The following is a 27,191-nucleotide window of genomic DNA, read 5'->3' on the forward strand; positions in this document are numbered from 1 at the left end:
CACTCTGTACCATTGCCCCTGTAAGGTCTCCCCACTGCTGTTGGCTCCTAAGCACTTCATCATCCCTTGTTTTTTCTAACTGTGCCCACACTTACAAATAATCTTTTTGTGAACTGCTCTTTCATTACCCCTGGGTGTGCCAGAAGCCTGATGAACACTCCCCTATGACAAGTCTCTGTAGAAGACAACATTGCTGTGGCTCCCCAATCTCAGCCCTGCCCTAACTTCTTAGCCCTTCTCTAGCCACCTGCCCTTCCAGCCTTCTCTACCACTGTCCTTAGGTGACTTTCTTATTTCCTTTCTCCTTCATTTCCCTAAGGCATCCTATTGCATATTTGAAAACACCTGTCATTTTGCTTTCCTTCATTTCTTGTTTTCTTTGTGCTGAGACTTCATAAAAATATCATATGGGCTTAAATAAGGCCATATTTCTATTACTCAAATGAAGCATATTTGAGTCAATTAATTATATAACTCAGGACACTCATCATCTTTTTTAAAAAAAATTTTTTTACATTCCACTTTTCTAATAATTATTTTGGTTAGGAAAAACACTTTTTCTTCTCTCACTATATTCTCACTTCAGCCCACGGAAGAGGAGATTCCTACCCCCCAACTCCACCCTCTTTGGGAGCTCCAGAACAAATATTTCCTCTCTCACTCTCCATTCCTTTACTGACTTTCCCCACCATGGAGGGGGAAAGAAATCAAAGCCAGAGCTCTACGTTTATTGGGCAGAAGGGGATAGCAGGCTCTCCCTTTATTCTCTGACCTGTCCACATACATCTCAGGCTTCTTTACTCTATAATGTCAAGAGACCATGCTGGGCCTCAATTCTTGGAAAGGAAGCCCACCTTCTTCTCTCTATATTCCACTGGCAACCAGACATTTGAGAAATACTTGAAGTCCATGCTACTCACTGCAAGTGAACTTTAAGTCTTCTGTGCAGGCAGAAGTGGGTCCCAAGGTTGAGATGTGGTGCAAGAGTAGGAGGCACAGGTTCAAGCTGAATTATCTCGAATGCAGTTCTTAACAGATAGTCATGTGCCTGGGGAGTTATTTGGTGCTTGCCCAGCTGTTAATAAAGCTAATTACTTAATCTACATTTAACTAGCTATTCTGTGAATATTGGACTTGCAAACTCGAGAAATTCCAAAAATTTGACTTAGAGCTCAAGGAGATTAAAATTGTATTTCAAAAGAAATTCATTTACATATATTATTAACAGGAGTTAGCAGAGATTATTGTCTTCTAGTATCTGTTCTCCTTCTAGATGAAACCTCCAGTTTTTACCTAGCCACCCAGAACATGACTACATTTCCTAGCCTTCCTTGAAATGGTAAGTGAAGCTTCTGAAAAGGATCCTTAAAGGAGAAGGCATGCCTTTTTCATGATCCTCCTTCTTTCTTGCTGGCTAGAATTTGGACATAATGCCTGGAGTTCCATTAGCCATCTTAGGCTATGACCTAGCAGCAATGGTGGAGCAAAGAGCCACACCCTAGTCCAAGCCACTGTGATATCTGGATTCCTAAAGCCACTTGACTCTTCTTCCTGCTTCCATTCATGCTCTTCTCAAATCTATGCCACACCAGCAAGAAAACTGGTATTTTACAAAAATAGATCTTAAAGGCTGGGTGCGGTGTCTCACGCCTGTAATCCCAGCAGTTTGGGAGGCTGAGGTGGGCAGATCACCTGAGGTCAGGAGTTCGAGACCAGCCTGGTCAACATGTTGAAGCCCCATCACTACTAAAAATACCAAAACTTAGCCAGGCGTAATGGTGGGCGCCTGTAATCCCAGCTACTCAGGAGGCTGAGACAAGAGTATCACTTCAACCCGGGAGGCAGAGGTTGCAGTGAGCCGAAATCACACCATTGCAATCCAGCCTGGGCACCAAGAACAAAACTCTGTATCAAAAAAAAAAAAAAAAAAAAAAAAAGATCTTAGAAAAATCTTGCTTAGAGTCCTTCAATCATTTCCCCATTGCCCTTAGAATATAGCCCAAACCTCTTGTCACAGGATCCTTTGAACTGGCAACTGACCACCTATCCCTCTCACTCACCTGATCCAACCACACTGGCTTCCTTTTTGTTTCACCTCCAGCACTCACACATATCACCACAAACATTTTCCCAAGTAAGTCCTTTCTGGCCTTTCTCATCCTTCAGCCTCAGCTCAACAGACCTTCCCTAACCACCCCATCTAGTGTTGTCTCCTCACCTTCCATTATTACCTCATCACCCTACTTATTTCCTTCCTCTTTCACCACCTGCATTAATTTGTGTATTCTGTTTCCCCTACTAACATGTAGATTCCACAGGGTTATTTTCTGCATTGTTTACAGATGTAACATGAGCTCCCAGGAGATAGTAGGTGTTCAATAAATATTCATTGAAAGTAAAATGAGCCCATCCATCCATTAATCAAGAACTCCTTTTGTTATTTTCTTCCATGTATCCTAACTTTGAAAGATTTTTCTATAAAACTATTTAAGTTAAAACACCACCCATTTCCCATATTCTTTTTTAATCAAAGATCTGTTCAGCTGCAAAACTTCTGATCAGCACAAGGCATCTGTTTTTACCAAGCTGAAGTGATGGAATTCCAGTTCAAATCACCGAAGTGCAGCTTCAGTTGTAGCCTGTACAGTCTCCTCGTAGGGAAGCTTACAACTGCCACTTTGCTTTTTGAAATGCCAAAAATGGCCATGAAAACTTCATAACTATCTTGGAAAACACCTTGACAGCCCATGGACTTCAGTGTGTCATTAAAGAATAAAAATTACATTTCTAATCAAAAGCCAATATCATAGATTATTTGATCATTTACCCCTTCTTATCTTTATCTGTAAGATGGATATTCCAGACAGGGAAAAAAGTGCTTATATCTCCCCCAAACCAACTGTCTCTCTCCATGTTGCCTTCACTGAGCCTTACTGTACATGACTGAGTGATGAAATAAAGGACTTCTGAGGCTCCAAGGGACTCGGAGACTTTTAGATACCAGAAATACTCTTTTTGTGGTCCAAGGAAGAACAACTTCAGCTGCCTCAAGGTTTCCCACTGCTTGCACATCAAAATATTGCCATAAGCTTGAAACTTGCCTTGTCTATTCAGAATGCCGTTAAGTTTTGCATCTGTTCACCACAGTTACTGGTTTGCTAAATATCCCAAGGAAGCCAAGACACCCCTGACAAGGCTAGCAAAAAGCCACCTAAAGCACAGCTTAGAGGAAGCCCCTCCAAATTCTAGGAAATTTCAATCTTTCTGCAAGAAACTTGCATACATCTGAGTACAGGTTTGCAGACAGAAGACAGTTTAAGACCTGAATCACATACATTTTCGCCATGAAAAAGCGTTTCTCCCCCGGCTTGCCAAAAAAGGTTTTTGTTCTCTACAAACAACCTTGTCCATTGATCATGGAACTTAATTGGTGAAGCAGATTGGCGGGGTGGGGTCTTTGTGCTACTCAATAACATCATTGGTTTTTTCCAGTGAAAGATCAGCTTGAAGTCGCATTCTTCCCTTAGGGGGTAGTGCTTGCCTGAGCACTTTTCCAGTGATGGTGGTTAGCAACAGCGGCCATCAGGATGATAGCTTCCTACCACCTGGCCTCTGGGTAGATTTGTTTTTGCTGCAAAACTCAGGTCAAAAAAAGCATAATTATTATAGCCATTAACTTTGTCTTTTTATACTTGACTGCTCTCTAGTATTAAAACTACTAGTTGCTTGTGGCAAAACATCAGTATATAATCAGAAATTAGATAAAAATGAGGAGTTAGGACTAGAAGTCAATGTCCAGCACTGGCCCAACTCTCCCGGACACTGCCCTGAGCTTTCACGTTCCTCCCACCTTCATCAAAGCAGGCTAAGGAGAGGGAAAAGAAGAAAGGAACTGTAAAGCCAGAGAGTGAAACAAAAAAGAAAATGGATGATTACCCCAAGTTTGCATCCAAAAACATGAAGTAGTAGTATTCCTTCCCCAAATCAGGACTGGCTCAGAATAATCCTGTCCACATAGTCGACAGTTAAGATTCCTGTTTGTACAAGTTGGTGTCAAATAGGAAATTCAGTCTCTGCCCTTTTCTTCTCAGTTGAGTTCCCATAGTTGATTCAGAGGAGGATGTGAGCCTTTGGGTTTTGATGCACAACAGAGTTTAGCAAAAGCAAAGGAGAGGAAGCCTACTGAAATGGGAAATCATGGGGTCAAGGAGAGCCAGGAGTACAATATATTGCACCATATTTTTATCTATCTCCCCAACATGAGCTCATTAAGACCAAGCAGAGCTTTACACACACACCTGCACCAAAGGGGCCTGTGGTTAGTTAACACAGCTGAGTGTAACACAGTAGGTTTAAGGTCATGAGTTGAATTCCATTATGGGCCAGGATGAAGACCACACTCCTCACCAGAACCTTCCTCTCACAAATGCAGAGCACACTAACAAAGTCAACCTGAGAGAGGAGAGACAAGATCAATCCATTCTCACTGCTAGATGAATAATTCAAAGATGGTTTGCTACTAATGGTGAACCTAAAATTTTGGCAGCAAATCATGAGAGATACGTTTTCTTCAAAACATAAAGAGTGTGTTTTTGTATCTATATCTGCCTGAAAGTATAAATATATATTACACTTACAAAGTCATACGTTGATTTCAGATAATTCATTTGAATAGACCATTGAATTGTAAAAGGGCACATTTTCTCACCTCCTTTTCATGGGTATTGTATGAGTCATAGAGGCAAAGAAAACAAATGACTCAAGGAGACTAAATAAAGGGACTATTTTCAAGGCACGAGCAGCATATAGGGAAGGCAGTGGAAAGCCACAACCCAGAAGGAGTCAGAGGTTGAGGTTGGCAGTTGTTACCCAAGAGCCCTAAGAGAGAGCAGTTACAGAGTCATGAACGGAAGCCACCTTGAGGGGAGCAGTAATCTCTCTAAAAGGACACAGCCAGCCCCTGGCAAACTCAAAAGGAAATTACATTCTGGCCTCTCCCTTATACACACCTCCTGCTGGGTTGCCCTCTGACCAAATCTATTGGAAGCCAGAGAGCAAGAGAACTTGACTTTGCCTGCACAAAGGAACCTTCCAGGGCAGCCAGCAGACAGCAAAAGAAAGTGGTTGTGGCAGGCCAAGCAGAAGCTATCTAGCCAAGGCACCATTAATCATTGCTCACTGGACATGTGAACTAAATGTATGGATAGCTGTGCAGATTTTCAGTTTTCTACATTATATTACTTTTTCATAATTTGATGCTTTCAAATATTTTTGACAGAAAATCTACACTAAGACATTTTGATTTGGCTATTGAAAATCCCAATCCTAAGATTAGACTAATGAAGTTTGGATTTCTTATGGAAAATAAAATAACTAATACCATGTTTTAGAAAGAAATGTAATGATTTTAATCAAATTGGTAATGGCATTTTGACTTCTAACCTGTTTATTTAAAATGAAAGAAGCAATCTATGAACATGAAATAATTTACATATAAGCAACCATAATTATACCCTATAAGATTAATAAACCTTTTTTTACATCTGCTAATTACATTTTACAAGGAGAAAGCACAACAGCTCCTTAGGAAAAGAATTGTTCTAATCCATCAAGTTACTAGTAGTGTGGGGATTTTTAAGCCTAACTACCCTAAAAGTTTTACTAGCAAGTTGGATTTAAAACTTTCACTTTCAAAGAAAGGGACTTTAGGCTTGGCCTAGTGGCTTTCATCTGTAATTCCAGCCTTTTGAGAGGCTGAGGCTGTAGGATCCCTTGAGGCCAGGAGTTTGAGACCATCCTGGGCAACACAGTGAGACCTCCATCTCTGCAAAACATTAAAAAATTTGCCAGGCATGGTGGTGCACCTGTAGCCTCAGCTACTTGGCAGGCCGAGGCTGCAAGATCACTTGAGCCCAGGAATTCAAGGTGACAATGACCTATAATTGCACCACTGTACTCCAGCCTGGGTGACAGAGAAAGACACTGCCACTCAAAAAATTAAAAAGAGGACTTTAATATTCCAACTAATTTTATAGTTTCTCTAGTTTATAGCACCTCCTTATCTTCAATTTTGCCTTTTTAAAAAAATTGAACAGTTTTATTTAAATTTCCATATATTTCAGTACTCTGTGATTCTAAAAAATTACAATCAGTGCATATGCAAAATTACACAGAAATTTAAAAGGCTAAACCAATACATACACTTCTTCTAATAGTTAAATTAAATGTTTTTAATGGTTACTTTTTTATTAATTCATTCAACAAATTAGCTCCTACTACATGCCAGACACGGTGACAGGCCCTGAAGACAGGACTGTAAACAATACATGGTCCTCCCAGCCCCATGGAGCATATGGCCAAATGGAAAAAGCAGGCATTCAATAAATAATCAACCAAATAAACATTTAACCGCAATTGTAATGGTTGTTGTGAAAGCTACGAACCTGCCGCTAAGAGTTACAGGGCCACTCACCTGGTCCGCAAGGGACAGGGCAAGCTTCCCTGATGAAGTGACATTAAGTTGACACATTGAAAAATGAAGAAGAAAAAGGAATGGACACTGAATACCAGCCACAGATTGCCTCTTTCACTTGAGATCTCCTTCAGATGTGTACACTACCCAATTTGCAGAAATGAAGAGGACAGGCAGTCTACTGACAGGTACTTAATTTTAGAAAACTTGCCACAGGCTGAAAAATATTAAACCATAGACCACCATCTCCCATGCTTATTACAAATAATGTTTTCAAATACTTTATGCATAACTGGGGTTCTTATGCCAGGACTATCAAGAAAATGCTACGTAATTTATCAGCAGGGACTTGCATTACATTCTCACAGATATCTGAGTCCTGAGGCTTGCAAGAGTAAGTCATGAATAAATAAATGAATGGATAGATGAAAGGTAAACAGATGAATGAAAACAGAAGACACTAAGAAGCAACTTTAAGTCAAGAGCCCAGAAAAAAATAAATGTATACTTATATTACTCATAAGCTCTAATATTTGTTTCCTTCCTTAGGAAAGTAAAAAATAAGTGATTGAAAAGTAGGAGGAAACTGTCTTCTTTGTACTCAAGCAGTGAAGGCTTTGGGATAGGACTTCAAGCTATATGAGAAGCAGGTTAGAACTAATTCTAAAAGAACCTGGCTTGGCTTTGCTTTGTTTGTTTCGTTACATGGTAACATACAGTTTCTGCACCTCTCAACAGGAGGAAAGAGAAATATATGCATCTGTCCACCTCTGGAAACTCTGCTCAGTGAGGCAGCATCCCAGGCAGACATGGAGAATTGCATTCCCTGATTTCATTCTATTTCTGCCAGTTTCTTTGATATCTTCTTGGTAAAGTCTTCAAGCAGTTTGGGATTTCAAAATGAAATCTCTATTATTCTTTAAAAGAAAAAGTAGGCGGAGTTTTGAAATGAGCTGCTTAAGACAGTGAAAGTTTTCTATAAAGTGATTTTCTTACATGAGTACAAAAAATAATAAATTACATTGTGTTATAATAGAAAAACCAAAACGATGTCATGGCACTTTATTAGCATCATTTGCTAAGTTACTTAAAAATTTAACTCTCCCACCCACTCATTCCCATCAATGCTGACTTCAAACTATCACCTAGCATTTAATTTTCCTCTTCTGATTTCCTTACTGTGCAATCACTGCTGTGGTTCAATTTTTCCCCCAAGCATGTCAGCACTAGAACATTATAAAATAAAAAGTCAGTAATTATAACTAACAAATTGAAGTCAATAAACTTTAAGCTGGCAAATATCCCATTTAGACTGGCATTCTGCCAGCCAATAGTACATGATTTGACTCCTGCAAATAAAAAAGAATGTTGATAAGGACGTTTGTGCAAATAAGTTTCCTGGCTGGCAATTTCATGGATTTTTAGTGATTATCCACATTCACAAAATCTTGGTCTTCAAGTCATTATTTATCTCCCAGCTAGCATTCAGGTACTGATTCTGAACACCTAATAGCACTGGAAATTCTCATTTACTTTCTGTTACCTAAGTTAGTAAACTCAGTAGGTTAGAAGAAGGTACACATGAGGTTAAAGGTCTTCATTCGAGCTCCATTTACACAGGGGGAAAACCCACTCCATTTCCAAAGACCAAATAGCTGATTTCATAAATGGCCATCACTGGTAACAGGAAAAGTTGATAAAAGGATGTAAATGACTCAGAGTCCTTTATTCCACTGCATACTACAGAATGCAAGGACATGTTCCTCTGAGAAGGCATCATCTCAGTATCCAAAAGGCAATACATTAAGTTTCTCCTAAACAAATTGATTAGCCCTTTCATCCTGTCAACATTTTTGGGAAGCCTAGCTTACTGCTCTCTATAAGCCTTCTTTATGTGTCATATTCCATAATGTGTGCGTACGTGTGTGTGCATACACATGTGTACATGTTCATTTTGCCAACAATTATTTAACATGTTATATTGGCCAAGAACTGTGCTTAGTGCTCTAGCTTCATTTTATGAATGACTAAACCATAATCTGGAGAAGTAACTTGCCCAAGACCAAGTAATTTGTAAATGACAGAGTAAGATTCAAATTCAGGTAGTCCGACCCCAGATTCATTTCTTAAACATCTCTACCCTCCACTACTTTGGGTCCATTTGTAAATCTGATATTAATCCTTCAGTAGTTTTTCCCACAGGTGTTCAGCTTCCTCCCTGTTTCTACCTCTGTTCACATCTGCAACTCCTTTGGGGTTGTAAGTCATGGCTTGGCTGGGGCTTAGACATCACCAACCATTGCCATATATGGTATCACAGTGAATAGGAGATACTAGCATCTATGATCAGCTAAATATTATCTGCCTCCATTGGTTTTCATCAATCCCAATTGCTACGGTTCCTTCTGCGGAGGGGGGCCTCCTGGCCCAGTTGGGTACCAACAAAATGGTCTGAGACAAGTTTGGGGCAGGTTGGACAGCAATCACATAGGTCAACAGGGGAAGGTAAGTGCAAAAAGGGCTAGCCAAGTTCCCAAGTTCAGAGAGAGCACATCTAAACACAACAGGCAATGGGGAGCAGAGGCAAGAACGAAGAAATGGGGCCAGGCCTGGTGGCTCACACCTGTAATCCCAGCACTTTGGAAGGCCGAGTTGGGTGGATCGCTTGAGGTCAGGAGTTCAAGACCAACCTGGCCAACATGGTGAAATCCCATCTCTACTAAAAATACAAAAATTAACCAGGCATGGTGGCGTGTGCCTGTAGTCCCAGCTACTCAAGAGGCTGAGGTATGAGAACCACTTGAACACGGGAGGCAGAGTTTGCAGTGAGCCAAGATTGTGCCATTGTACTCCAGCCTGGGTGACAGAGCAAGATCCTGTCACACACACACACACAAAAGAAAGAAAGAAAGAAGAAAGAAAGAAAGAAAGAAAGAAAGAAAGAAAGAAAGAAAGAAAGAAAGGAAGAAAGGAAGAAAAAAGAAAAGGTAGAAGATGACTGAAAGGTGTTCAGGCAGAGAAGACAGCATCTGATAGAAACAAACCTATGAAAGGCTATAGATTGCTTAAGAAAAGCTAACAATTCAGTAGTCTTAGTGAAAGGTGTTCATGAGCCCAGTTCAGTCTGCTTTCTGTTTGTTCCTGTTTTTCATTTCAACAAGTATTTGTTAAGCACTTACTATATGTCAACACTCTCTTACTTGGCCTAAATGACAACTCGCTCTCTAATTTTCCTCTTAAATCTCTATCTCCTTTGTTGGCTATTCTTCCTTTGTTTCATCCTTTAAGTGTTAGTGTTCTTTAGGATATGGCCTAGACTCTTTTATTTTCACTTCATACCCACTCCAAACCTATAAATGCAGTCTGAATCTCTTCAGTGAGTTCCAGACCCATGTCTTACTTATTTGACCTCTCTCTTAAGTGTCCAACAGGTATCTCAAAACGACATGCCCAAAACTTGTCACAAACACCAATCCCAGCATAAACTGAAGATCATCTGGTGCACCAGGGGTCCTCAAGTCATAGCTGGCCAGTTGGCTGGTTCCAGAATTATGTGAGTGCCACACACTTTCCAACTATGAAATTTCCAACTATGCATCTGTCATCTATGCATGGCTTTGGTCTGCCTTGTTTAGCCCTCTGTTTTTCTTTTTTTTTTTTTTTATTATACTTTAGGTTTTAGGGTACATGTGCACAATGTGCAGGTTTGTTACATATGTATCCATGTGCCATGTTGATTTCCTGCACCCATTAACTCGTCATTTAGCATTAGGTATATCTCCTAATGCTGTCCCTCCCCCCTCCCCCAACCCTACAACAGTCCCTGGAGTGTGATGTTCCCCTTCCTGTGTCCATGAGTTCTCATTGTTCAATTCCCACCTATGAGTGAGAACATGCTGTGTTTGGTTTTTTGTCCTTGCGATAGTTTACTGAGAATGATGTTTTCCAGTTTCATCCATGTCCCTACAAAGGACATGAACTCATCACTTTTTATGGCTGCATAGTATTCCATGGTGTATATGTGCCACATTTTCTTAATCCAGTCTATTGTTGTTGGACATTTGGGTTGGTTCCAACTCTTTGCTATTGTGAATAGTGCCGCAATAAACATACGTGTGCATGTGTCTTTATAGCAGCATGATTTATAGTCCTTTGGGTATATACCCAGTAATGGGATGGCTGGGTCAAATGATATTTCTAGTTCTAGATCCCTGAGGAATCACCACACTGACTTCAACAATGGTTGAACTAGTTTACAGTCCCACCAACAGTGTAAAAGTGTTCCTATTTCTCCACATCCTCTCCAGCACCTGTTGTTTCCTGATTTTTTAATGATGGCCATTCTAACTGGTGTGAGATGGTATCTCACTGTGGTTTTGATTTGCATTTCTCTGATGGCCAGTGATGATGAGCATTTCTTCATGTGTTTTTTGGCTGCATAAATGTCTTCTTTTGAGAAGTGTCTGTTCATGTCCTTTGCCCACTTTTTGATGGGGTTGTTTGTTTTTTTCTTGTAAATTTGTTTGACGTCATTGTAGATTCTGGATATTAGCCCTTTGTCAGATGAGTAGGTTGCAAAAATTTTCTCCCATTCTGTAGGTTGCCTGTTCACTCTGATGGTAGTTTCTTTTGCTGTGCAGAAGCTCTTTAGTTTAATTAGATCCCATTTGTCAATTTTGGCTTTTGTTGCCATTGCTTTTGGTGTTTTAGACATGAAGTCCTTGCCCACGCCTATGTCCTGAATGGTATTGTCTAGGTTTTCTTCTAGGGTTTTTATGGTTTTAGGTCTAACATTTAAGTCTTTAATCCATCTTGAATTAATTTTTGTATAAGGTGTAAGGAAGGGATCCAGTTTCAGCTTTCTACATATGGCTAGCCAGTTTTCCCAGCACCATTTATTAAATAGGGAATCCTTTCCCCATTTCTTGTTGTCAGGTTTGTCAAAGATCAGATAGTTGTAGATATGCGGCATCATTTCTGAGGGCTCTGTTCTGTTCCATTGATATATGTCTGTGTTGTGGTACCAGTACCATGCTGTTTTGGTTACTGTAGCCTTGTAGTATAGTTTGAAGTCAGGTAGCGTGATGCCTCCAGCTTCGTTCTTTTGGCTTAGGATTGACTTGGCGATGTGGGATCTTTTGAGGTATCTCAAAATAATAAGAGCTATCTACAACAAACCCACAGCCAATATCATACTGAATGGGCAAAAACTGGAAGCATTCCCTCTGAAAACTGGCACAAGACAGGGATGCCCTCTCTCACCGCTCCTATTCAACATAGTGCTGGAAGTTCTGGCCAGAGCAATCAGGCAGGAGAAGGAAATAAAGGGTATTCAATTAGGAAAAGAGGAAGTCAAATTGTCCCTGTTGGCAGATGACATGATTGTATATCTAGAAAACCCCATTGTCTCAGCCCAAAATCTCCTTAAGCTGATTAGCAACTTCAGCAAAGTCTCAGGATACAAAATCAATGTACAAAAATCACAAGCATTCTTGTACACCAATCACAGACAAACAGAGAGCCAAATCATGAGTGAACTCCCATTCACAATTGCTTCAAAGAGAATAAAATACCTAGGAATCCAACTTACAAGGGATGTGAAGGACGTCTTCAAGGAGAACTACAAACCACTGATCAATGAAATAAAAGAGGATACAAACAAATAGAAGAACATTCCATGCTCATGGGTTGGAAGAATCAATATTGTGAAAATGGCCATACTGCCCAAGGTAATTTATAGATTCAATGCCATCCCCATCAAGCTACCAATGACTTTCTTCACAGAATTGGAAAACACTACTTTAAAGCCCTCTCTTTTTCATACCTCTCAGTGGCCAGTTGGCCACCAGAAATGAAGACTCTTTAAAAATTAAATTTAAGGTCCAAATTTCCTCTAGAGGAAAACATATGCTCATATGTTTTGGTATAAAAGATATGTTCACATTGCAAAAGATGAATTCAACAGTATTGACTACAGTAACTGTGGCACTAAGTTTTCTCTAAAATCTTGCTACTCAGTGCTGTCGGCAAACCCACAGCATCAGCATCACCTGGGAGCTTCTTAGAAATGTAGAATCTCAGGCCCCACCCCAGACCTACTGAATGAGACTTTGAATTTTAACAAGATCTCCAGGTGATTCGTGTTCACAATAAAATTGGAAAAGCTCTGCTATAGTATGAAACATTGAATGTGTACTCAAGAGCCCTGTTTCCCTTTGAAATTTTTCCGTATCATGCTCAAAGGGATTTAAACACATTCATTGCAAAGATTATTTTGGTAGCTCTGCATGTTGTTATCATGAGGAGATATAAAAGCTCCCTCTAATTCACTTTATGAAGAAGTTGATGCCTTGAACATTATGTTCACTTATCCTAGGGTGAACATCTCATAATCATTAGAAATTTCATATCAAAAATATTCTGCATCCAAATTTCTGTTTTTCAGAGTATTATGTTTCAGTTCTTGCATCAAATGCTAGCATGGAGTTTATTTTTAGTGTCATGATAAATCTATAGACCAGTAAATATGTCATATCAAGTGTTGAGTCAGTAAAAGCTTTTTAAATATATTTCTTACTTATTTGAAAATAACAGATGAGTTTTTGAAAAATAAAAATTTGGCAAAGCCTGCATGATGAAATGCCAAATAAAAGATGCAATGTACCTTGTCATCGATACATTTTCCATAGCATTCATATGCAGCAGGATAATTTACTAAGATATTCATTTCTGTCTGATTGTTACTGCTTTAGGAGATGGATGAAATGATTTCTTTTCCTTTGTGCCCTCCACATGAGCAATCAAGCCTGCATGTCTTGGCGAATTAGCTCATTTTCAGGAGACTTGGCCTATAGAGGTTATAGAGCTGAATTACTAGAGGAGGGGCATCTCCCAAGGTTTGAGGAGGAGGAATTGGAAATGGAAATAGAAGGAGAGAATAGTACTTCACCAGAGACTTGGGAATGAGGGAGATCTTCAGTTTCTTCCTTGGTAGTGCCTGAGAACCCAGGAACCCTCAAAGAAGCTCATTTCCCATGCTTGCCATAGAAGGAATGGAATCCCCCTCCTTTTAATAGCCCACAGGGGCTACAGTGAGCATCTCTGTGGTTAACTCTGTACCTATATTAGTCCACTCTCACACTGCTCTAAAGAACTACCTAAGACTGTGTAATTTATGAAAAAAGTGGTTTAATTGATTCACAGTTCTTTCTGCAGGCTGTACAGGAAGGATGGCTGGGAGGCCTCAGGAAACTTACAATCATAGCAAAAGGCAAAGGGAAAGCAAACACAGCAGGGGTGAGGGAGACAGAGTGCATGCAAAGGGGGAAGTGCCACACACTTTTAAACCACCACATCTTGTGAGAATTCTATCACGAGACAGCATTCGGCGGATGGTCCTAAACCATTAGAAACCACCCCTATGATCCACTCACCTCCTACCAGGCCCCACACCTTCAACACGTGGGGACTACAATTCCACATGGGATTTGGATGGGGACACAGAGCCAAACCATATTAGTAGCCTTGGAAACTGAAGGCTAGGTCTCCAAACTGAATATGATTGAATTGTTGACACCCTAGTGAATGTGGCTCAGTGTCAGAATTATTTGATATCAAAGAAAAAAGTTCCTTTCACTTCAGTTTTGAAAAGCAAATTCATTTCTTATACCTACTTTACCTTAGAGAGTAGGCTTATGAGCTGAGGCACTGGGATACACTGCTATTCTTCAGCAAATCCTAGGAAAGCACTTTGTACATAGCAGATAACACATGGACATTGTTGATTAACTGCTTACTAGCGACAGTAAAACAACTCAGGATTCCTGACTTTTAATATCAACAGTCTACCTAGTAAAACTGCTTCTCAAAAGCTTCCCACATTTTCTGTGCTTAAATGAAAATATACTTTTTTTTATGAGTAGCTGAATCCTTTTGCATAGACCATAACTTAGATATATGAAGACATTTATTGTCTTTCCAATTCTAATTTTCTAAATAATCTAAATATGTAAACGTCTCCATAATGCTTTGCTAGAGACTGTATGTAAATATCATTAGGCTTTCTATTTAAAAAAAAAAAGAAAAGAAAAAACAAGAAAACCTTTTAGGCACGTCTGTCTTTTAAAAAAAATACCATTTCAACCTCAAATTTGATGAGACATACACTTTGCTTTTTGGATGCCCTTTAATTTTTTTAATTCTAAGAAAAAAAATTTGAGGAGATTTAAAGTAGTTTAAGATGACATTTAAGAATATAATCTAACTTAAATTAGGATTGAGGTACTGCAAATGTAGACATTTTCTTCTGTAAACAAATAGAAAGTAGGACAACAAGCGGAATTCAAGGTAGCTCAAAAAATGCAGGAGGAAAAACACTTGAAAAGAAAATGGAAATACTGAGATAAAAAAACTCAACACATCATAAAAAGACTTTTTGGGAGAGGGACTGAGAAAAGTGGGAGGTAGATTAAATATACTGGTTGAGAAACCCGCATTAGAGAAGTAAGACTAGGGACTAAGGGTAAGGGGATGAGTGGAGAAGGCAGTGTGGCTTGAGTCAACGTTGAACTTCAGGAACAGGAGAAGAAGATGGGAAAGAGGAAAAGAAAGACTTTTAATCCCCTGTAGCAGGAGATGGAATAAGCAAAGAAGTCACTGTTTGCCCTCCAGCCTTCCATCCCTGCTAAGTGGCTACTATTGAATTAATCATCTGTAAGTCATCATTCTGGACTGGCATAGCCTTGGTTTAGGCTGTCTCATTTCATCCATATAATAGTCACCAGGGCTACTGAGTCCCTTCAAAACTAGTTATCAGCCAGATGTTGCAATCAAACATGTCTGTGCCTATACAACTGCTATGGTTTGAATGTTTGTCCCCTCCAAACCTCACGTTGAAATTTCATCCCGTGTTGGAGGTAGGGCATAATGGGAGGTGTTTGGGTCCTGGGGGGAATACTTCCTGAATACGTTAATGCCCTTCCAAGATTGGGGGAGTGAGTTCTCACTCTGTTAGTTCCCTCAATAGCTAGTTATTTAAAAGAGCCTGGCACCTTCCCTCTGTCTCACATTTCCTCTCTGTGTGTGACCTCTGCACACTCTAGCTCCCTTTCTGCCTTCAGCCATGAGTGGAGGCAGGCTCAGGCCCTCATCAGATGCAGACGCCCAATCTTAAACTTTCCAGCCATCAGAACTATGAGCCAAATAAACCTGTTTTCTTCATAAATTACTCTTAGTCTCAGGTATTCCTTTATAGCAATACAAAACGAACTAAGACAACTTTATTATTCTGCCCATGGTTTCTAATAAAACATTACCAAATTTTCTTCAAAAATGCCTCAGATCTATTTCAATATGGGTCAAATATTTTTCGAACATTTTGTAGAATGTATCTTTTTCTTCCCCATAAGAAATAGAAGCCATCAGTTAAAGATAGCTCTTAATTTACCATCATCACATGACAAACCTTCCCTTCCTTCTTCCTTTCCCTTTCCTTTCGTTACAAGAAAAAATGTCACCTTTGCTATCTAAGGTGAAGCCTCAACTCTGCTCTGAATTGCACATGCAGCAGCCTTTTTGAGCCTGACATTATAGATTATTGCCTCTCTCTTTCAAGTCATTAACCACGTACTTTCAACTGGGTCCTTTCTACTGGCATTTGTATATACTCAAGCCTCTCCAATTCAAAAAGCAAACATTTTTAAAAAAGAAAATAAAAGAAACCATTACTCAACTCCTCATCCAACTCCAGCTCTCAAGCTAATATTTGTCTACCTTTTACAACCAAACTTTAAAATTTCAACTAAATGCCCTCTCCATTGTCTTATCTCCCACTCACTTTTCAGCATTGAGACTGGCTTTTGTCCCAGGGCTGTATTCAAACTGCTCTAAGCAAGATCATAAAACTTTTCATGTCACAAAATCCAATGGTCAATTTGCTGTCCTCATTTCACTTGAATCAGCAGCATTAAAATCTGGACAATATTTTACTTGGCTTCTACAACACACTCTCTTGGTTTTCTCCTACCCCTCTAGATATTCCTTGTCATCTCCTCTAGTTCATCTTTATTTGCTTACAATTTAAAAGTGAGGTTCCCTGAGGCCTGACCTGAGCCCCAGTTTTTTTGCACCCTTTCATTCTCACAAGATGACAATGTCCAACAAGTTTATGGCTTTGATCACTGTCAGTATAACTACAATGTCCAAATTTATCTCTGAAATAGTCAACTCAGACTTCTCTAAAATGCATACCTACTACCAAGTGGATAATGAACCTCCACTTAGAAATTTTAAATTTACCTTAAATTCAACATGATCAAAACTGATTGCACAGACTTGTGCTTCTAGCCAAAATGAAATAACTGGAACCAGATGTAGCCCCTACCCTTTAATAAAATATTAGGAAATCAACCTTAGGAGTATATAAAAATAATAAACAATGACAATGAATGTGATCAATTCACCATATTAACGGTATAAACACAAAAACATAATTGGTGTAGAAAAAGCATTTGAAAAAATTCAACATCCATTCACAAAATAGATAAATAAATAAGTAAAGTCTCAGCTTATTAAGACTCTACAGAAATATCCTCAACATGATAATGGACATCTGTTGAAAAAATACATCTAAAATCATACCTAGTGGTGAAAGGCTCAATGCTTTTCCCCTGAGTCTGCAAGATGCAAGACTGTCCATTTCACTGGAAATTAGCAAGCTGATTCTAAAATTTGTATGGAAATGCAAAGAATTTAAAATAGCTACAATAATTGTGAAGAATAAGAGCAAATCTGAATAATTCATTAAATGTTTTCTAAACAAACTATCAAACTACAGTAATCAACAAAGCAAAGGACTGGCATAAAGCTAGATATAGAGATTAATCAAAAAAAGTGAAGAGTTTAGAAATGGTAGGTTGAATTTCTATAAAGATGCCAAGAAAATTCAAAGGGGAAAGGATAACTTCTCAACAAATGGTGCTAGAACTGAATATCCATATCAAGAAAAAAGACACTTGATTCTCACATCATGCATAAGAATTAGTCAAAGTGGACAACTGACCCAAACATAAATAATAAAACTATACAGCAGTACATGCAAGGATACAAAAATACTAGAAGAAAACCTAGGGAAAACTCTTCAGGACAAAACTCTTCTAGACAATGAATTCATGACTAAGACCTCAAAAGCACAAGAAACCGAAACAAAACCAGATAAATTAGTACTTAACTAAACTAAAAAACCTTAACACAGCAAAAGAAATAACAGAGTGAACAAACAGATAACCTGCATAATTAGAGAAAATATTGGAAAACTATGCATCCATCAGGGGACCAATATCCAGAATTTATAAGGAACTAAAAAAAAAAAAAAAAAACCACACACACAAATAACTATTAAAAAGTGAGCAAAAGACGGTTTTCAAAAGAAGATATACAAAGGGCCAACAGACATTTGAAAAAATACTTTACATCACTAATCATCAGAGAAATGCACATTAAAACCTCAATAAGACATCATCTTACACTAGTCAGAACCATTACTATTAAAAAGTCAAAAAATAACAGATGTTGGTAAGGATGCGGAGAAAAGGAATGCTTATACACTGTTGGTAGAAATGTAAATTTTTACAATCTCTATGGAAAACAGTAAAGAGATTTCTCAAAGAATTAAAAGTAGAACTATCATTGATCATCCAACAATCCCACTACTGGGTATCTACCCAAAGGAAAAGAAATCACTATATCAAAAAGATACCTGTACTCATATGTTTATCATAGCACTATTCACAATCTTTGCTAAAGATATGGATTCAACCTAAGTGTCTATCAGTGGATGACTGGATAAAAGAAATGAGGTATATATGGACAACAAATACCATTCAGCCGTAAAAATAATGAAGCATGTCTTTTGTAGCAACATGAATGGAGCTGGAGGCCATTGTCTTAAGTGAAATTACTCAGAAACAGAAATTCAAGTATCCTATGCTCCCACTTATAAGTGGGACTTAAATAATGTGTACACACAGAATATAGAATGGTAGGTCTAGTACACTCAGAAGGGTTGGGAAGAGAAACGGGGTGGGTGATGAAAAATTACTTAATGGGTACAATGAACATTATTCAGGTGATGGATACACTAAAAGCCAAGACTTCACCACTATACAATATGTCCATGCAACAAAATTGCACTTGTACTCCTTAAATGTATTTAAATACTACTACTAATAAAACTATTAGAAAAATTAAAGTGAAAATTTTCACAAAATTGAGGTAAACAAAGATGTTTAGAAAAGACACAAAAAGCACAGTTCATAAAGTGAATTAACAAATTGGAATTCACCAAAATAAGAAACCTCTTCACATATCATTATTAATAAAATATAAGTCAAGTCACAGATTGAGGAGAAAATATTTGGTAGATGTATCTGATTAAAGACTTTTACCTAGAATTTTTAAAGAATGCTTACAACTCATAACAATACAAACAGTCCAAATTTTAAAATGGGTAAAAAACTTGAACACAAATTCAGAAGAGAAGATATACAAACGGATAAATAAAAAGATGCTAAATCATATTACTCTTCAGGGAAATTAAAATTAAAATCAATGAGATATAACTACGTACTTACTAGAATTCCTAAAGGTAGAAACACAATACCAAGTAGGGCAATGATGTGAAGCAACTTAAACTCTCCTACATTGCTGTTGAGAATGCAAATTGCTACAACCACTTTTGAAATAATTTGGCAGATATATATATATCCCTTATGTGTGTGGGGGGTATACACACACATATGTACATATGTATGTACACTTATAAAATATAAATATGTGTATCTACCACATAATCCAGCAATTCTATTACTAGGTATACTTACCCAAGAGATATAAAAACACATGTTCACACAAAGACTTGCACTCAAATGTTCACCGCAATTTTATTCATAGTAGCCCAAAATTGAAAACAACCTAAATATCCATCAATAGGTGACTGAATAAACAAACTGTGGTGTAGCAATAAAATAAAATACAACTTGGCAATAAAAATAAACTACCGATGAACACAGTGATATGAATGAATCTCAAAACTATTATACTGAGCAATAAAAGCCAATCCCAAAAGATTACATACAACGTGATTCCATTTATTGAAATTCCAGAAAACACAAATCTAACCTATAGTGAGAAAATAGATCAGTGATTTCCTGGAGCCAGAGCAGGGTAAGAGGACTGTAAATGGCACAAGGAAACTTTTTAGGTGATGGAAAAATGCTGTATCTTGATTGTGACTGTGATATACAGGTTTATATATTTGTCAAAACTCATCAAATACTCATTTACACTAGGTGCATATTATTATAAGTTATTCTTTATTAAAGATTTTTTTAAACAATCAATGCCTGGTCTCTCCTTCCACCCTAGCACACACCCTTCAAAACCAAGTCCTCCTTAAGTTATTTGAAATCTTGGTATAATGTTTTCCTACTTCCATATCCTTCAACACTCATGTTCATGCAATCATTATATTCTGTTTACCTTCAAAATATCTCGGTGTCTTGACATATCTTATCTCCACTGGCTCTTTTAGGCCTATGCCCTATTAGCTCTTACTCACATCTCTTGTGACATCTCAGCAGACACTCTCATGTCCTTCCAATCTATTTTCCACCGTCAGCCAAGTGCAGTACCCATTATGACAACCCTCTAAAAACTGTGCAATCCATACCGTGATCAAAGAAAGCCTCACGTGGCCTGGCCCCTGCATGCCTCTCCAATCTATTTCAGTTATCCTCTAGGCCTCCACACTCCAGCACAGTGGCCTTTTTTCAGTCCTTGAAGAGACTGTGTTTCTTCTCTCTTTAAGACCTTCTCACTTGCTGTGCTCCCTACTCATATATCCACCCACCCAAACTCTTGCTCATCCTTCTGATTTCTTCTTAAATATCACTTCCCCAGGAAAGCCTTCCCTGCTCCACTCCCCCAGCAAGTCAAAGCCTTGTGACACAGGCTTTCATAATACTCTGAATCTCTCCTTCACAGTGTCTGCTTTCATTGGAATTGTATAGTTATTTTTGTAACTTATTGTTTAATGTCTGTAGCTCCTGTTGGATTTAAACTTCGCAAGACAGTGGCCCTGTCCATCTTACTACATTTCGAGTAACTAGTATTAAAAGGTTCAACAAACATGAATGAATGAACGAACGAATATAGCCTATGACAAAGAACCTAGTGAGCCCATAGTGACAATAAAATAGTCAACAACGACCTTCTCTGAGAATAAGTAGCTTCTTTAATCACTAAGATTTTGCTTCTAAAATGAGTCCAGAGAGACCCAGGACTCAGCCTTGAATAAACAAGCCTATAAAATATGAGTGTCATTTTATCTTTAAGGACTTATTCATTGTAATCTCTGTTTTAACATCTGAAAAAGACGGACTCATTACCTAGGATGGGACAACGTGCATCTAGAATAACTTAAATGAATACAAATATATAAAATATGTAATGATTCATGAAGTCATAATAATACTAAAAAAAACACTGGTCACCACTAGAACTTGCTTGGGCACCAATTTCTTACCCTGAAAACTGATAATAAATGTGGAAAAAATCAAATATTTAATATGCCTTTTCAGGAGTTTGGAGTAATCAAAATAATTCTAATAAATGCACAAGGAATCATTTCTATGATGGTGACAAACAAATTTGCTTACTATCTTTAAGCCTCATTTGACTTGGTCTCTCCACAAAACATTTCAAACAACACATCCTCCATGGCAAAGTCAGAGATGCCTTCCGTATTTCCAAGGATTTTGCATGTCATTAGATAAATAGACTGAAGTATGTATGAAGAGAGTCTCAACATAGAGGTAGCTTTGGGGATATTTTGTGGAGAATGTTGAAGGCCAGCACAAATTTTGTGCTTAATTTGGTAGGTGGTGGAGAGCCACAGATTTTCTCTCTAATGGTGCAACATTATCAGATCTGTACTTTATAAAAATAAATCTGACAACAAATTTTAAAATAGACTGTAGAATAGAGGGACTAGAGGTGGGGAAAGAGTTATGAAGTTATTACAATATTTAAGGAGGCTGTCATAATGGTCTGAAGTGGGGTGATAGTCAGAATGGCAAATTCAGAAGCCAGAGGGGAAGTACAACTAGACAAAATCTAACAGCTGAAATTAAAAAGGAAAAGCATAAATGTATGAAATGGTATCACAGTGTGATGACTGATGATTGATAAATGACATGATAATAATGACTGTCAGGATTCAGTTTACAAGTTCTAAACAGCTAAAGATTCACAACATTCTGTTGATAAAATGAAATGTGAAATGACTAAGCAATACTACTGCATCAGTCTAATCAAGTAATGGAAACCACTGGAATATAATAAGACAGAAAGACTCATAATGTAAAGAATTAGTTACATGGGTGGCAAAAGAACTAAAATTCAAAGGACAGTGAGGCAACCTAGACACTAGCACCAAAAGGAAGCAACTACCATGCCTAAACCAGAGAGAAAGAGAGAAGGTGGTACAACTAGAGCCAGGGAGGCCAGGGTCACTCATTGAAAGATGAAAGCATGACAAGCCAGTACAATGGGAGCTGAGGCTTCAGGGGAGACACAGCTGCTGCCGGAGATGATTCATAGGCAGAGATGGAAGGGAAGAAATTATTTGAATTATCTCTCCTTCCCACCTGCTAATCTCCTACTAGAACAAAGACCAATTATAAGCCAGCTGACAGGAGAATCAGAGAAATGCAAACTTCAGGGGTCATCCCTGCTACATTACAGAGGATGGAGAGTAGATGTAAGAGCAAATAGACTGAGGGCCAGCACAACTGTACAAGTTAGGATGAACGGCTTCACATTTTCAGCATAAGACTAAAGAGATACTAGTATAAAATAAAGCAAATTAAGTAAAAATTCTGTAATCTTAAATTTGAGTTGTAAACGTCAGTCTAAACTCATGATTTATTTGCAAGTGTGCATTTCCCAACTGTATCTTCTGAAAAGGCTAAATGCAACGACAATGCAGTAGCCAGGAGCTCTTCTGGCACTCAGATTATGGTCTCTAAATACCATTCCCCTACTGAAATGGAGCGAAGTTCTTTTAAGAATCACTCCTCTAGATATACAGCAAAATGAACCTGGGACATCTTATTGTGCCAGAGAGCAAGGACATTATCAAGGACACTATGTTGTGCCAAAAAACACCAGAGCCAATATGAAGGAGTTCCCACTGACCTAAAATGGGACAATGTGCATTAAAAAAAATAACTACTGCAATGAACTGGAACACATTAAAATATTATAATCCCAAAATAAATTGAACCTGCATCTAATCAAGCCTCAATGTCAAATTATATAAATTTATATGAAATACAAGAATAGAGCTGCAAGTTAAATGACCATGAGAAGACAGTCAAATCCAAAATATGGAACATTCTACAGTGTAAATGACACAGTGTTTCCAACAAATCAATGATATTAAAAAAGAAGAAAGACTTAAGGAATATATCAGCCAAATGTGATGTGTGGACGTTTTTTAATAATGATTCAAACAAACCAACTATAAAAAGACATTTTTGAGATAATTTATACAAAGTAAATATAGACTGGGTTTTTGAAGATATTAAGGAATTATATTAATTTTGTTCACAGTGGAAAACAATGATAGTTATCAAAAAATATAAAAGATAAAGGGTCTTAAAAATAATGTGTAGCTACTCACCCAATGATGCTCACAGTTGGTTTGAAAAATCTGGGTCTGAATCTTAAGAAGTGGTTTCCAAAGCTGAGTGTCAGAATTACCTGGGTGGCTTTTTAAAAATCAGATTTATTAACCTCATATGGAGATTCTAATTCAGTTTAAGGATGACACCAAGCACTTTCTCCAACTATCCTGATAATCATCTAGTTTTGAGGATCATACTACTCTGATGCCAGTGGAGTTACTGGAAGGTTAAGTCTCATGCCAAGACCATCAAGCTGAGTCGTTTTGTTTATACCACTGTTTCCATACAGCCTGGCAGCTATCCATTAGGAAACCTGCCCACCAAGTACCAGGTTTACCACTCACTCTTACCAAAGTGATCTGTCTTTATCTGAAAGATCCCTTCAATGGTAGTAATTATTGTAATACTAATTATTGTAAACTTTCCAAGTACTTTTATGTATACTATAACTTTTGCAACTATCTTATAAAGCAGATATCATTATCTCTACTTTATAGGTAAGAAAACAGACTTGAAAGTTAGGGTCCTTTGCTTACATACAGCTAATGAATAAGGGGTAAGGTTTAAGCCATAATCTTTCAGATTCCAAAGACCACATTCTTTCTATGATACTATATAGTTTCCCTAGGAATAAGCAGGGAAAAAAATGTTCCCTGTCATATGCACTGCTTCCTTTATATCTACCTTCTGAATTTGTGCTTCTCCAGTCAGCTTTTGGATGGCAGCTGCCACAGGAGAAGGCCCAGCAAAGGACTGAACAATAGCTAATATTTGATTACAACAAGGAAGAAAACTGACAGGACAAAAAATAAAACCACATGAATTAAGGTCCTATGGCAACTGCATTATCAATATTAATCATATGACTTCAGAATGACTCCTTATTCACCATATCCAACCTGATAAATTGGAATTATTTCTTCCTACGCATAAATGATATGTAGGAATGTCTATGTCCAAATTTCATGCATCATGAATTTCACAGCAGAAACCCAGCTAACGTCAACATTTTCATATCCTAACATTTTTAATAAATCTATAGAATCAAAGGTATAAACCCAAAAATTATTAGCCTTTCAGTTGAGGTATAAACAAGACTGAATACTTTTATTTACCATTCCTTGCTGAAGCTATTAGCTAATAGCCTTACTTTATGAACAGATATTTATTTCCTTTGAACTGCTTTCCCCACATCAAGGCAAAAGTACTCAATATCTTTGAGAAACTAAACTGTTGGGCATAAAACCAAACTTTTGTTAGTATAATTTTAATCATCACTTTATTATATACTGAAAATATACATGTACTCATGTAAGTTAAATATTCAGAACAGTCAAAAATCAAATTCCCAAACACTTGTGCCAAACTGCTAAAAAATTTTATTTTTCATCCTCATCTAGACATGACACAGAACAGCTTGCCATGATACTGCCCTTCTCAGTAAGTATAAATTGCACACAGTAGGGGATTTAATTCCCAGACCATGGAAAGCTAAACCAATGAGAAAAATCAATCCAAAAGACTGCCGTTGGCAGCCCAATCATGAATGTAGTTATTTTCCCTTAAGCCAAAGTCATGATAGAGATTCTTTATTCTTTCTAGTTTGTCCTAGAAAACTAATACATGGGTCAAACAATAATTTTCTGAATTTGGACCACTGTTGCAGCCAATTAAGATAATTGTGAAGCTACTCAATCTCTGAGTCATTTCTCAGTAATAGAATTTGTGGCAAGTCAGGAGGAATGATATGGTTTGGCTCTATGTCCCCACCCAAATCTCATCTGAGATTGTAATCCCCATGTGTGAGGGAGGGACCTGGTGGGAGATGATTGAATCATGGGGGCAGTTTCCCACATGCTGTTCTCATGATAGAGAGTTCTCATGAGATCTAATGGTTTAAATGTGGCAGTTTCACCTCCTCTGTCTCCTGCTGCCATGTATGATATGTCTTCCTTCCCCTCCCAATCATAGAAGCCATCATGACTGTAAGTTTCCTGAGGTCTCTCCAGCCATGTGGAACTGCGAGTCAATTAAACCTCTTTTCTTTATAAATTACCCAGTCTCAGGTAGTATCTTTACAGCAGCATGAGAACAGACTAATACAGATAATTGGTACAGGGAATGGGGTACTGCTGTAAAGATAACCTGAAAATGTGGAAGTGACTTTGGATATGGGCAACAGGCAGAGGTTGGAACAGTTTGGAGGCTTCAAGAGACAGAAAAATGTTTAGAACTTCCTATAGACTTGTTCAATGGTTTTGACAAAAATGCTGATAGTGATATGGACAATGAAGTCCAGGCTGAGGTGGTCTCTAATGGAAATAAGGAACTTATTGAGAAGTGGAGTACAGGTCACTCATGTTATGTTTTTGAAAAGAGACTGGCAGCATTTTGCCCCTGCCCTAGAGATATGTGGAACTTTGAACTTGAGAAAGATGATATAGTGTATCTGGCAGAAGAAATTTCTGGCATGATTGGTTTTGAAATGTGAAAAAGGCATGAGATTTGGGAGGAGCCAGGGGTGGAATTACATGGTTTAGCTCTGTGTGCCCACCCAAATTTCATCTGGCATTATAATCCCCAAGAGTGAGGGAGGGACCTGGTGGAAGGTGATGGGATCATGGGGGCAGTTTCCCACATGCTGTTTTTATGATAGTGAAGTAGTTCTCATGAGATCTGATGGCTTTCTCCTGCTGCCATGTAAGACACACCTTGCTTTCCCTTCACCTTCTGCCATGATTGTAAGTTTCCTGAGGCCTTTCCAGCCATGCAGAACTGTGAGTCAATTGAATCTCCTTTCTTTATAGATGACCCAGTCTCAGGTAATAATTTTGTAGCAGTATGATAATAGACTAATACAAAAAGGTTTTTGTTTGGGAGCAGAATTACAAGAGTTCTTAATTGTCTAAGCATGTGTTGCCCAAGAAACCTTAGTGCAGGAGTTGCATGGAGAAGCAAGTTGTTATAACTGAAAATATTCACTAAGCCACTGACCTCTGAAACAGGCTCCCCCTCCCAATCTTCATTTTGTTCCAGGCAAAATTTTTTAATCAACTTCTTGTTGATTGCTTACAATAGCCAAAAGTAAAATGCAAAACAACTGCAAAATGAAATTGGAAATCTTATAAAAGATCCAGGGTTATAGAAAGTCACTGGAAGCAGCATTGAAAACTTGCCAGAATCATGTGCAAAACCATGGACATATGACTTCTGGGATGATTAGACCAAGGGACAGACAACAAAGTTTTCAGAGGAAAGTGGTTTCATAATTTTGTTTTGATTTTTAATATAAAGCCTCAATCAATTTTTTAAACTAGTTATCTGGAAAAGTTTATTCCCATTCTAAGTAGAATCACATGTAAGTGTCATATTCCAGCTCCAGGAACTGTCAGATAATGAGGGCTTCCTTATATCACCTTCTCAATTCTTCTCTGCCTGAGGGGACACTGGTTTAAGGTATCTCACAGTCCCGAGTTCCTAATTTCCTTATTTTATTAAAATGATAATATGACTTACATATTTTTAGGAAATCAATTTTCCATAATTCTCATTTCTGTGTTTTTTTCAACCAGGCTTTAAAGACAGAATTGACTGAACCCATCTACCATAATTTTGTGGTGGGAGACTTGCTGCATGTCTATTATTTCTTGCTATATTACTCTTATAATTTAACATTTCCTCTTTTTATCCTTTGTTTCCTGGAATCTGTTATTTATGCTTAATTATGTTTTCTTCCCTAAACCTATGCAGCTCTGAACTCTTAAATGCAAGAATAATCTGAACAGCATGAACTTAATTTTTAACTCTAATAACATTTTTCAAAATAAAGAGTAGCCATTTAAAACATGTCATTTACTTTGAATTTGGCAGTCTTAAGGAAAAAAAAATAAATAGGGACAAACTAGAATCCATTATGCACCACAGACCAGTCTTCATTATCTATGGCAAGCCACAATCAGCCTTCTCTGAAATAC

The 27,191-nt window shown here is 37.9% G+C and overlaps 1 protein-coding gene across 10 annotated transcripts in view; it reads right to left on the reverse strand.

Moving 5' to 3' along the window:
* GRM8 (glutamate metabotropic receptor 8) overlaps window positions 1-27,191 on the reverse strand; it is an 845,179-nt gene that overhangs the window by 694,047 nt on the left and 123,941 nt on the right. The window contains exon 1 of one of the 10 annotated variants that reach the window (XM_055283874.1): window positions 2,828-2,928. The exons of 7 other annotated variants lie outside the window; for them this stretch is intronic. Coding sequence is in view for 1 of the 3 variants with exons in the window: in XM_055283873.1 (XP_055139848.1) it covers window positions 2,061-2,159 (99 nt within the window). In the remaining 2 variants the exon portion in view is untranslated. Of the gene's footprint in view, window positions 1-920; window positions 942-2,060; window positions 2,173-2,827; window positions 2,929-27,191 lie in introns of those variants that run through there. 2 more of the 10 variants (XM_055283873.1, XM_063642241.1) reach the window with 2 other exon arrangements.

Source organism: Symphalangus syndactylus, chromosome 6 (genome assembly GCF_028878055.3).
Source record: "Symphalangus syndactylus isolate Jambi chromosome 6, NHGRI_mSymSyn1-v2.1_pri, whole genome shotgun sequence".
NCBI classification, from domain to species: Eukaryota; Metazoa; Chordata; class Mammalia; order Primates; family Hylobatidae; genus Symphalangus; species Symphalangus syndactylus.